At 42.9% G+C, this 13,029-nt stretch overlaps 1 protein-coding gene and 1 pseudogene across 1 annotated transcript; one reads left to right on the forward strand and one right to left on the reverse strand.

Moving 5' to 3' along the window:
* Positions 1–830: 830 nt before the first annotated feature.
* Positions 831–1,309, reverse strand: LOC128626999 (40S ribosomal protein S15-like; annotated as a pseudogene).
* A 908-nt stretch (positions 1,310–2,217) lies between these two features.
* On the forward strand, positions 2,218–12,328 carry LOC128626998 (HLA class II histocompatibility antigen, DO beta chain-like). Its single transcript, XM_053662788.1, is given in 9 exon segments — positions 2,218–2,335; positions 5,341–5,473; positions 5,475–5,620; positions 6,063–6,131; positions 6,134–6,166; positions 6,465–6,513; positions 6,607–6,719; positions 7,567–7,616; positions 10,994–12,328. Coding segments are annotated over 7 exon segments (615 nt in total). The 5' UTR covers positions 2,218–2,262; the 3' UTR covers position 6,719; positions 7,567–7,616; positions 10,994–12,328.
* Positions 12,329–13,029: the final 701 nt, after the last annotated feature.

Below are 13,029 nucleotides of genomic sequence, written 5' to 3' on the forward strand. Positions count from 1 at the left end.
GTGCATCTGAAAGTTTGGCTATTTCTTGGTCGCTTAAATTTATTGGCTCTGGGGTTCTGAGTTCTTGAGCCATGTTTTAATCTGTTCTTGCCTGTTAGGTATGAGGAGCAGAGCCTTAGATGTTCACCAGGGCCAAGCCAGCCAGGTCACGGGGTTGTGATGCTGTATGTGGGGGAGTGGTCAAAGAGGGGCAATAGTGGTCCCCTCTGCTGCTTCCTGCCACTGGGGCCTACACAGTCTGTCTCACTGCTCACTCCTTCACTGGTTTATCTGCAAGCAAATGTGTGACTGAGATCAGCCTGCCGCCTTGTGTCCTCACTGGGTCCGTCCCTTGCTACCCCACACCTGGGAGCCACCCACAACTGCCTGTGAGCCTGGGTTGGGGGATCTTTCCTGCCCAACCCACACCGCAGCTGCTGGCTCCGCCCCTCTTACTGGTCTGGCTGAACAGTTTCATTTTTGTCAGACTTCCGTGTAGTTCAATTTTCTGTGTTTTTGCTGTGTTTTTTGTTACTAAAACTTTATTGTCTTTAAACTTGGTTGTGCGAGAAGGTACAATGTTTCATTCAACCTATGCCTCCATCTTGGCGGAAATCCTCTTATTGTGGATAACAAGTATTTTTTCAGGGGTTCCAAAAAAACTTTTTTGTTTCACTGTCTATCTCTTTTGTTGTCCACATGTACTGGGTATTTTGAATACTAAAATTCTGCTTGTTAGGCCACTCATATCAAATATTAACTACATCATTCTGAAAAATATGGTATTTGCAAAATTTGAAGAACTGTTTACATTTGCTGCCTTCCTTTCCTCATTTCTAATTTACTTTTTTTTTTAAGTCAGTCTGTGCTTTTATTGACTACTTGAGAGAGATGAAGCAGGAAGAGTGGGTGGCCCCAGTGCCGGGCCGACCATGCTTCACTGGCTTATAGGTGATGGAGAACTCGCCCAGGTAGTGGCCAATCATCTCCGGCTTGATTTCCACCTGGTTGAAGGTCTTCCCATTGTACACGCCCACCATGCTGCCCACCATGTCTGGCAGGATAATCATGTCCTACAGGTGTGTCTTCACCACTTCAGGCTTCTCCATGGGCGGTGCTTCCTTCTTTGCCTTGCGCAGGTGCTTTAGCAGTGAGGGCTGCTTCCTCCAAAGGCCGCTGTTCAGCCGCTGCTGCTGCCTGGCACTGTAGAGCTGCATCAGCTGCTCATAGGACATGTCAAGTAGTTGATCAAGATCCACGCCACAATAGGTGAACTTGTGGAAGGTCCACTTCTTCTTCTGCTCCACTTCCGCCATCTTGTTGGTTCTTCGGAAAGGCTCTAATTTACTTTTTACTCTTGAAAGACAGCTTCAATCTCTAACACTCTATGAACTAATGAAGGTTATTGGTGCCCCAATAATCGTGAGATATAAACATGTGTTTTAATATTTCATCCTCTTGAACATTTTGCATTTAAAATTTTTTATTTTATTTATTTATTTTTAGAGAGAGGAGATGGGAAGGAGAAAGAGTGGGAGAGAAACATCAATGTGTGGTTGCCTTTCATGTGCCCCCACTGGGGACCTGGCTTGCAACTCAGGCATGTGCCCTGACTGGGAATCGAACCAGCGACCCTTTGCTTCACAGGCCCATGCTCAATCCACTGAGCTACACCAGCCAGGGCCATTTTGCAGCATTTTATTCTCTTGAGAATCCTCTCTTCATGTCCCTGACCCCATGCCCCCCTTTTTGTGGCACTGTTTGGTTTATAGGAAAGCATATTTTCTAGGTTATTCCCATATTCCTAGTCTCTTCTATTTCTTCTCTGATAATCATGCTTCAGAATTCTGTCTACTTCCTTCTTAATTAGCAAACTCTCTGTTGTCAATGTCAACCAACCCATAGGTCAGGACAGGCCAGGGACATGCCAGATGAGGCCATCAGGATACATAATAAACAATCTGCCCAGTTCTTCTAGGACCACCTATTCTGTAGAACATTTTTTTTTCTCCCAAACCATTTTCCACATACCTAAACTACTGTCAGTGATTCTGCAGGTAAGCAATACTTGATTGGTATAACACAACTTTACAAAACTATTCTACCCAGCACCTAATGATGCAAATCTTCTCTATCTTGATTGGTTAGTAATGTGGGGAGTTTCCAATCTGGGAGAGGCCAGAAAGGTGTACACATGATGAATAATTTTTGACTGAGTTGTATAAGGGCAAGCCCCATTCTGAAGAGGTTGATGGTTTTCCTGTCTCATTTTTTCCTTCCAGAATGGGTTCTGGGTGGGTTCCCTGGGTGGTATCTCTGCCAGTGCATCTAATTAGGCTGGATTCCTCTATGACTTAAGGAATTCCTCTATGACTTAAGAGACTGTCCAGGTAAGAACAGAGTGATTTTTTTCAGGTGTGTGTGCAATGATTGGTATGGGGGAGGGTTGCCTTTCTGTGTAGGTTCAGGCTACAGGCAACACTGGGAGTGGCTTCTGGCTTTCAGGAGAATGTTCTTCCCTTTGACAGAAAAATGTTTCTTCTTCCCTCTTCACCACACACAATAGACTGTTGGGAAAGGGAATTCTTGTACCAGAGCCACAGATTCAAGGAGTAGTGAGGCAGGAAGAAGGGCAACATTTTGTCTTGCTTATCGTTTTTATTGCATCAAGGTCAGTCAGGAGGCAGTCTGAGAAAAGCTGCCATTTTTTGTGGAGAATTTGCTCTGATGATTATGACTGTTTCTATATTTATCCAACTGAGTTATATATGGACACAAGAAATTGGAAATGGGTTGCTTCTTTTGCATTTACTAAGCCCATGTTATATGGTTAGAATAGTACCACACAATTTTGAGAAATTGAGAAGTTGAGTACATTATCCCTGTCTGCAGGTTATAGGGTATATGTATTAATTGCTGTTATTTTTCTAGCTGAGGAGACAGGCTATGCAAATCTGAAGCAATATTACACAACGAAAACATAATTATCAGCATAAAACAGAATAATGTGCTCAGAATGAAACCCTCTTGAAAGTCTCATGACAAAAGAGGAAAAAACCTGGAGGTTGGGGTAGGGTGGAGAGTGGGTAGGAGATCATTGTTCTTAGACAACAGAAACCTCTTTGAGATTACAATGTCAATGAAAGGACACAGAGGAAAAAAATCCAGCCCATGCCTTAAGTCTGAACCAGAGGTATGGTAATTAAAAAAATACCATGTTTTGCTATGTAAATGAGCAGTCCCATTTTTGACCCAATCTTTCAGGGAAAATAATCTTTTGTCTTAATTTTTAAATTCAATTATTTATTTATATTTAGAAACAAGGCTGATTATCATATTCCAGGGTGTTATTTTGTATAAGGATATTGTTATTGCTTTCTAGAGTTATACTTTTAATGCATAAGTATAAATAAAAGAATTAAAAACATATAGATATGGAATTATACCCATGTATAATGCACATCCCTATTATTCTCTCAAATATTGGGGCAAAAAGTGTGCATTATACATGGAAAAATATGGTATTTTTCCTATTTTGACTGTAAGAAGGAATAGAGAACAGGAAATGAGAGCCTCCTCTGAAATTAGCATTTGAGAGAGAGAGAGAGCAGTGTGGTGACCCAGGAAAGATCCTGCTGCCCTGACAGCTCAGCTCAACTCAGCGGTTCCTGGAGGAGGCCTCTGAACTGGGAAATGAAAGTAAATTTGCAACTTAAGATCAGTAACAATGGTCTTTCAAGTCTCAACTTCAATGCCCTTTCTTCAGGGATGTCTTTTCTGCCAACCTGCATTATTAACCACCTAAATTTCCTTTTATTATTGTTCTCAAGTGCATAGGAGGGAGGTACTCTGACCCAGTGAGTTCCCAGACATTGCAGTCATTGGTGAGTGAAAAGACCTCCTCCTCCCTTCCCTTGTTTCCATTCTCACCCCTCTCTTTCTCAGATATCTATTTTAATAGGTCTGGTATGTTTTTAAGTATGAGGGTGGCCTTTAAAAACATAGCACTGTTTATTCTGAGCGCATTTTAAAATTTTAACATATGTCATTGTCTGTTGAATCATGTTTTCTTTTTCTCACTTAATACTATGCTTTCGAGTTCTCCCTCAGTGTTGCTGTATGTGAATTCAAACCCACCCCTGTCAGTGGGGAAACAGGTCAGGGAGGGTCTGCGTCTGTTTCTGTGTAAAACAACTGGATTTAGAACTAGAACTCATACCGACTGAGACTACCTCAGAGCCATTTACCAGTATGTGTCTTAAACTTTCCGAGTTCTTTAAATCTAAGACAAATATCACTCACTGTCTTAGTCTGTTTGAGCTGCTATAACAAAATGCCACAGACTGGATGACTTATAAACAGTAGAAATTTATTTCTCACAGTTCTGTAGGCTGGGAAGTCCCAGATCAGGTGCCAGCATGGATGTGTTCTGGTGGAGCCTGTGTTCTGGTGGAGGTTCTCTTCCTGGTTCACAGCTGGCGCCTTCTCACTGTGTCCCACATGGTGGAAGTGGTGAGGGATTTCTCTGGAGCCATTTCTATAACAGCACTAATCCCATTCATCAGGGCTCTACCAACATGGCCTAAAGCATCCCCAAAGGTCCCACCTAATGATACTATCACCTTCAGGGTTTAGAATTTTGATACGCAAATTTGGGGGAATATAACATTCATATTATAGCATACTGCTCTACAAATAAGCCACACTTTTTCTTAAACTGTCCATGAGAACTGACTAAATAGCTTTGAAAAATTAAGTTACTTTGCAGAACATAAATAGATTAGAAATGAGGTATTAAAGCTAATGCCTGGTGTGGAGCTGTGGAACAGTGGGCCTGATATATTGGAGAGAAGTAGAGCTTCTGTAGTAGTGGATGTGCTCTGAAGACACAGCTACAACCTTGGGGCACCCTTCCCTGTGGGGAGAGAAGGTGAGGTGGAGGGTGGGATTTGGGATTTCCAGCCATTATTCTTCTTCCTTGTCAGGAAATTTCCTGCTTCAGGATAAGTGGATTAGGAGTCTGGGAGTCTGCGTATAAATTCTGTCGCAACTGTGACTCAATCATCCTCATAGATCAGTTCTCTTGATTTTGGTCACAGGCCCCCAGGTTCTCAGGGACTTTAAGGACAAGTGTGCTGTCAAACAGTACAGGGGTTAATTGTGGGAGTGTCTGCTAATGCCGACATCCTCCTTGGTGTGGGGGTGGGGGTGACTTATCTGGTTTTAAGATTTTTTCAGATTTCCAGTTTCTGAGAGAGTGGTCTGGGAAAGAGATTAGGGACAGAGATAGTCCCCAAAGAAACTCCAGAGTTGGCTTTGTGGTTTTCCCTCATAACGTCTGAGTTCTCTCTCCCTTCCTAGTGCAACCAGAGGTGACAGCGTATCTGGAAAGACCCCCAATGCTGTGCCACTTCAGTGTGCTGCTGTGCTCTGTGACAGGCTTCTATCCAGGGGACATCAGAATCATGTGGTCCTGGAATGGGCAGGAGGAGAGACGGGGTCATGTCCACTGGCCTTACCAGGAATGAAGACTGGACCTCTCAGACAGCGGTGAGGCTGGAGACGACTCCAGAACTGGGAGATGTCTACACCTGCCTTGTTGATCATGTCAGCCTGCTGAGCCCTGTTTCTGTGGAGTGGAGTGAGAATCTGGGTTGTACTGACTGAGGAGGGGCCTGTGTTAACCCCACACGCACCTCAGTCACAGCACTTATTCTTTCCTCCTGATCTGAGGGAGTTAGGGGGTCACTGATGTCCTTGAGGCAAAGTGGGAGAAAACATGGCAGATATCTACCCTTAATCTTCCAAGAAATAAGGAGGTCTAATCACCTTGTCACTTACTTTCAGCACTGGGAGCTCATATCCTCTAATACTTTGGTCTTGGTGCTTAGGGAGCATTCTTATGTGTTACAAGAATCTGTAACAGAAACTCCATGGGTGCAAACTTTGCTTTCAAAGAACTGTTTCTAAATTTATTTTCCCCAGTTAGCATTATATTGCTGTACAGCACAGGTTCTGGGATATCAGGAAGGTACAACAAACAGTGGGAGCTTTTTATGAACTTAAAGGCCTGTTTCCCATAGGAGCCCAATCTGAATATTCTTGGAGAAAGATGCTAAGTGGAGCCTTCCTGTTTGGGCTGATCTTCCTATTGGTGGATTCCCCATCCACCTTAGGGCTTGGAAAGGTAATGAATGTCTGGGGAGGACCCTGCCACCGGTCCTGTGGTTTCCTCACTTCCCACTTTTCCTAACATCAAAGGTGTGAGGTAGGGGAGGCTGACTGTACTTCTCAGGGATCCATAGGATAGTCTTTTCTGAAGCCCAAAACAACAGGGGTGGGCAGAGTGGTGATGCAGGTCATCCCTGCCTTTCAATTAATCACAACATTTAGTCTTCATTGGGGCATCTTCTTTCTTCCCTCTCTTTCATTCCAAGATAATGTGGATGTTCAGCTGTCTGTGTAATTTCTTCCTTGTCTTTCAGATCGTCCTCTTAGTTCTTTGGCCAGAGTGGGACATCATGGGGAAGAGATGTAAGGTGGCTCTGGCTGGGAGGCGCCACCTGCTGAGTCCCTGGAATGTGAGGATGGAGGTCACTCATGAGACTTTTATCACTGTCCCTGCAGGTCTCAGGAACTGTTCTTCCACCATGGAAATACCAAGGTCCTAACTGAAGCTTCGCCCCTGGAGCCTGAAGTAGCACTGAGTGGCATGGGCCAAAGTAAAGGGCATTCATGAGGTCAGTGTTCTGGAATGACCCTTTTCTGTGAGGCCTTGGAGGAATCCTGAACTGAATCTAGATTTTTGGGTTCCAAGATCATGCATCTGTCACCCTTCTGCCCTTCTTCTTCCTACTAGTGTATGTCATGAGTCCCTGTGTCCAGGACAGTGTCCAGAAATTCTGCTAAGACCTGACTCCTTCCAGTCCCAAACTGTCTACTTTCCTGTGGCCAAGCCCTGACCCCATAAGAGGTCATTTCCCAGTCTTTCTCTTCCAACTGCAGTCTCCACAGTCTACAGAAGACAAATGCTCAGATTTTCACTTTTCTTTTTCTTCTTAAAAAAAGTTTTAAAATGTAAAATAAAACTGAGATACAGATAACAACACAAACGTATGATTTACTAAATCATTTAAGACAAAACCCATGTAATGCCCACTCAGGTCAGGTAACGGAACTTTCCCAGCTACCACAGCCTGTGTGCTGCAGGCTGATCAAAGGCCCTTCCTCCTGTGGATGGTAGTCGTATCCTGACCTTGACGGGAACCAGTTTTGGATATTTCTTTAGCTGTTTTCTATGTCTCTTATACTTCACAGGTTTCTCCCCCGTGCCTTTCTTTTCCTAGTGATTAGTGTGTTGGAAAGCCTGAGCTGTTTGACCTGCAGAGCTTTCTGTAGTCTGGATTTTGCTGATGACAGATACCAGGGACAGTTTAACACATCCCCCTCTCCTTCTGCGAGCCAACATCTGAATGCAGAGGCTGGATCAGGCTTAGCTTTGGTTCCTTTAGAAAATGTATAGGTGGTGGTGTGGGTTTTGGCCACTAGGAACACAATGTCCACTTGTCTGTCTTTTTGTGGCATTAGGAATCACTGATGCTCATTGCTGAGGTCCCTCGGTTCACTGGGGATTGCAGGTTGGTATTCTAATTCTAACCTTCCTTCATTTATATGCTTTATTGCAGCATCTAAATAATGTTTCTGTATTTTCATGTAACATTGCTCTTGAAAAGTCTGATGATAATCTAATTATTAAGTCATTCTTTTTGCTGGGACGCTCTGGTGATATTTTCTTTTTTCCTATGGTGTCCAGAAATTTTATTAGAATATATATCTACTATGTGTTCATTTAAAAAAATTTTAGGAATGTTTTATAGAGTTACATTCTTTCAGTATTTCCTTTGGGTCTTCCTATTCAGGAACTCATCATTTACATGTTAGGGTTTTTTTCTTTTTTTGCATATCTTCAGTATTTCTCATTTTTTCCTTGAATCCTTTAAGACTCATTTCTTTTTTATTAAAATTTTTTCTTCTTTTCACCTTCTCTCCTTCTACTGAGGTATTCTTCATTATGTTTATTTGTTCTGTTCCTTCTAGTTTACTCTTCATTTCTGAAATAGATTTAAACATTTTTTCTGATTATTTTCTGAGCATTGCTATCATACTCCTGAGATTTTCTATTTTTTAAAATAAATTATTATTTTTATTTGATAAATTGACATTATATCTTGTAAATTTAGGGTATAGCTGTGTTACTGTGATTCATTTTTATATTGTAGTATGATTGTCACTGTGTCATTATTTTATGTCTTCTAATACTCTTAGTGACTTTGAGATTGTTTTGAAATAGATTATAATTTAGTATTTTTTAAAGATTTTATTTATTTATCTTTAGAGGGGAAAGGAAGGAGATAGGGAGAGAAATATCAATGTATGGTTGCCTCTCATGTGTCCCCTGCTGGGAACTGGCCTGCAACCCAGGCAATGTGCCTTGACTGGAAATCGAACCGCGATATTCTGGTTAATTTAGTATTTTTGATAGCATATTTTTCTGGTGTGCCTCCATTGTAAAGATTTTGTTCTGCTTCCTGCATTTCTTCTTACATGAACTTTGTAGGAGATGCAGCTTTTGCCCTTTTCCATTGCTCTGTCTGTACGACCTTCATTGTCCTGGGCTTTAGGAGGAGGCACAGGCCCGGAGCCTGTCTTTGACTTTAGGGCTCTCTCTTCTGTTCTTTCTTGTAGTGCTTGACAATATGAACATTTGCCTTTTGAGAGTTCAAGTTTCCACCTCTCACTTTGAACTTCCTTCTCTCCATGTCCCTGTCTGGCTCATTCTTGATTCTACCATCTCAATTTCTCCTCAGTGTAGGGTGCTGCCCTGGGAAGGTGCCTGGAGGGGCAGTTTAGAGACTTTGCATGGGTGAGACTATGCCATGCCCTTCTGGCCTCCCCAGGGCCACTGTGTGCACCTGATTTTCGAGTAGGAAGACCGCCCCCCAACCCCTCGGTTTCATCTGCTCTCCTTGCATTGCTTTGCTGTGGTTTTAAAGGAGTGCCTGTCAGCTGGCTGGCACCTACCACATCCTCAGATGTGTGGAGTGCCTGGTTGCTCCCTTGCACCAACAGAACAGTCACTGATTCCAGGCAAACCATGTGACTCTTAGTGTTTTGTCCCCACCAACTTGTATTTAAGGTTTATAAACTAGGTGACAGGGAAGTACCCTGTCACCTAGTTTTGTTGAAAATATATTTTTTAATCAAGATTACTTTATTAAAATTTTTTATTGATTATGCCATTACATTTGTTCTATTTCTCCTCCTTCGTTCCCCTCCACCCTGCACATCCCTCCCCCACCATTTCCCCTCTTTAGTTCATGAACACGTGTCTCAGGTTCTTTAGATTCTATATTTCCCCTACTATTCTTACCCTCCCCCCTATCTATTTTCTGTCTACTGTCTATGTTACTTATTTTCTGTACCTTCTCCTCCCTTCTCCTACTCCCACTCCCCTGTTGCTAACCCTCCACGTGATCTTCATTTCTATGGTTCACTCCTGATCTAGCTGTCCTCTTAATTTGCTTTTGTTTTAGGTGTGGTTGTTAATAACTGTGAGTTTGCTGTCCTTTCACTGTTCATCTTTTTTATCTTCTTTTTCTTAGATAAGTCCCTTTAACATTTCATATAGTAAGGACTTGGTGATGATGAACTCCTTGAATTTGATCTTATCTGAGAAGCACTTTATCTGCCCTTCCATTCTAAATGAAAGCTTTGCTGGATAGAGTAATCTTGGATGTAGGTCTTTGGATTTCATGACTTGGAATACTTCTTTCCAGCCCTTTCTTGCCTGTAAGGTCTCTTTTGAGAAATCAGCTGACAATCTGATGAGAACTCCTTTGTAGGTGACTGTCCCCTTATCTCTTGCTGCTTCTAGGATTCTCTCCTTCATTTTAATCTTGGATAATGTAATGATGATGTGCCTTGGTGTGTTCCTTCTTGGGTCCAACTTCTTTGGGACTCTCTGAGCTTCCTGGATTTCCTGGAAGTCTATTTCCTTTGCCAGATTGGGGAAATTCTCTTTTATTATTTGTTCAAATAAGGTTTCCACTCGTGACTGTTCCTCTCCCTCTTCTGGTACCCCTATAATTCAGATGTTGGAGCATTTAAAGATGTCCTGGTGGTTCCTAAGCCTCTTCTCATTTTTTTTTTTGAATTTTTGTTTCTTATTTTTCTGTTTGGCCATTATTTGCTTTCTTCTGGTCCACTCCTTTGATTTGAGTCCCAGTTTCCTTTCTATTACTATTGGTTTCCTGTGCATTTCTCTTCATTTCAATTAGTTTAGCCTTCATATGTTCCTGTAATTGGTGACTAAAATCAACCAGTTTTGTGAGCATCCTGATCACCGGTGTTTTGAACTGTGCATTTGAAAGCTTGGCTATTTTTCATCACTTAGATTTATCGGCTCTGGGGCTCTGAGTTGTTCTTGAGCCATGTTTTTATCTGTTTGTGCCTGTTAATGATGAGGAGCGGAACCTTAGTTGTTTACTAGGGTGGGGCCACCCAAGTCACTGGTTTGTGATGCTGTTTGTGGGGGCGGGGTCAGAGAGGAAGCAATGGCAGTCCTCTCCGCTCGCCCAGTCTGCCTCACCGCTCACCCCCGCCTGTTTATCTGAGCACAAATGTGCGCACCTGCAGCCCTGCACTGGGGCCTGCGCAGTCTGTCTCAATGCTCACCTCTTCACTGGTTTATCTGTGGTCAAATGCGAGACTGACCACAGACAGCCAGCCGCGCCTCTTCCCTGTGTCTGTCCTTAGCTAGCCCGCACCTGGGATCCGTGCCCTCGGCTGCCTGGGCACCGCCCCAATTGGGGATCTTTTTTGCCCAACTCAGTCCACGGCTGGCTTTGCCCCTCTCACCGGTTTAGCTGAGTGGTTCATGATTTTCTGACTTCATATTGTTAATTTTCTGTGTGGTTTGGTTTGTTTATTGTTGTTAAAACTTTGTTGTTTTTAGATTTGGTTGTGCAAGGATGCAAAGTGTTTCCACCTATGCCTCCATCTTGGCGGAAGTCGAAAATATTTTTAATATACTTTTAAAAATAAAGCTTTCACAGGCATCCCTTGGAGATATTGCAAGTTCGGTCCTAGACCACCACAATAAAGTATCTCAACAAAGCAAGTCACGTGAATGTTTGGGTTTCCCAGAGCATGTAAAAGGAATGTTTCCACTGTACTGTTCTGTGAAGTATACAGTAGCATCATGTCTAAAAGTAATGTATGGACTTCCGCCAAGATGGAGGTATAGGTGGATGTGCTGTGCCTTCTCACACAACCAAGTTTAGGGACAACTAAATATTAGCATCAGAAAACACAACCAGAACACGGAAAATTAAACTTTTCAGAAGTCCGTTAACAACAAATTCTTCAGCCCGACCGGTAAGGGGCGAAACCGGCGTCTGGTGAGGGGTTGCACAGGAGGACTCGGTCGGACGGACCCAGGCGCGGAATCCAGACATGTGAATCCAGATGCACGGGTTCCAAATGCAGGATTGGACCTAGTGAGCGAACGAGCAACCCACCCGGTGAGCGACTGCAGAGGAGACAGTGGGGAGGCGGTGCTGCGTGTTGACTGTGGTCGCCTATTTGCGCGAGCGGACAGGCGAGGGAGTGGGCGGTTGGACCGGCTGCGGCGGTAGAGGGCGCTGCCATTTCCCCGCTCTGACCACGCCTCCACATACAGCGTCACAACCCAGCGACCTGGGACTCCAAGGCGCCGCTTCTCACACTTAAAGGGCCAGAACAGACCAAAAATGTTGCAAGAAGACCTCAAAGCCCCAGAGATAAATCTAAGCGATGAAGAAATAGCAAAACTCTCAGACACACAGTTTAAAACACTGGTCCTCAGGATCCTCACAGATCTGGTTGATTATAGCCACAAATTAGAGAAACATATGAAGGCTAAACTAATGGAAATGAATGGAATTCCACAGGAAACCAATAGCGATGAAAAGGAAACTGGGACTCAAATCAATGGAGTGGACCAGAAGAAAGCAAATAATGGCCAAACAGAAAAGAATCAAGGAGCAAGAATTCAAAGAAATGAGGAGAGTCTTAGGAACCTCCAGGACATCTTTAAATGCTCCAATATCCGAATTATAGGGGTACCAGAAGGGGAAGAGGAACAGCCACAAGTGCAAAACTTATTTGAACAAATAATAAAAGAAAATTTCCCCAATCTGGCAAAGGAAATAGACTTCCAAGAAATCCAAGAAGCTCAGAGAGTCCCAAAAAAGTTGGACTCAAGAAGAAACACACCAAGGCACATCATAATTACATTAGCCAAAATTAAAATGAAGGAGAGAATCCTAGAAGCAGCAAGAGCTAAGGGACAATCACCTACAAAGGAGTCCCCATCAGATAGTCAGCAGATTTCTCAAAAGAGACCTTACAGCAAGAAGGGGCTGGAAAGAAATATTCCAAGTCATGAAATCTAAAGACCTACAACCAAGATTGCTCTATCCAGCAAAACTCATTTAGAATGGAAGGACAGATAAGGTGCTTCTCAGATAAGATCAAATTCAGGAGTTCATCATCACCAAGCCCTTATTATATGAAATGTTAAAGGGCCTTATCTAAGAAAAAGAAGTTAAAGAAACATGAACAGTGAAAGGACAACAAGCTCACAGTTATTAACAACCACACCTAAAACGAAAGCAAACTAAAAGGACAGCTAGATCAGGAGTGGAAACATAGAAATGAAGATCTCAAGGAGGGTTAGCAACAGGGGAGTGGGAGGAGGAGAAGGGGGGAGAAGGTACAGAAAATAAGTAGCATAGACAGTAGATAGAAAATAGTTGGGGGGGGCAAGAATAGCATGGGAAATATAGAACCTAAAGGACTTGAGACACATGGACATAAACTAGAGGGGGGTAATGGTGGGGATGGGGGGCAGGGTGGAGGGGAATGAAGGGGGAATAGAACAACTGTAACAGCATAATCAATTTAAAAAATAAATAAATAAATAAATAAATAAAAATAAAAGTAATGTAT

This window comes from Artibeus jamaicensis, unplaced genomic scaffold (genome assembly GCF_021234435.1).
Source record: "Artibeus jamaicensis isolate MK-2021 breed Jamaican fruit bat unplaced genomic scaffold, CSHL_Jam_final contig_2812, whole genome shotgun sequence".
Classification (NCBI taxonomy): domain Eukaryota; kingdom Metazoa; phylum Chordata; class Mammalia; order Chiroptera; family Phyllostomidae; genus Artibeus; species Artibeus jamaicensis.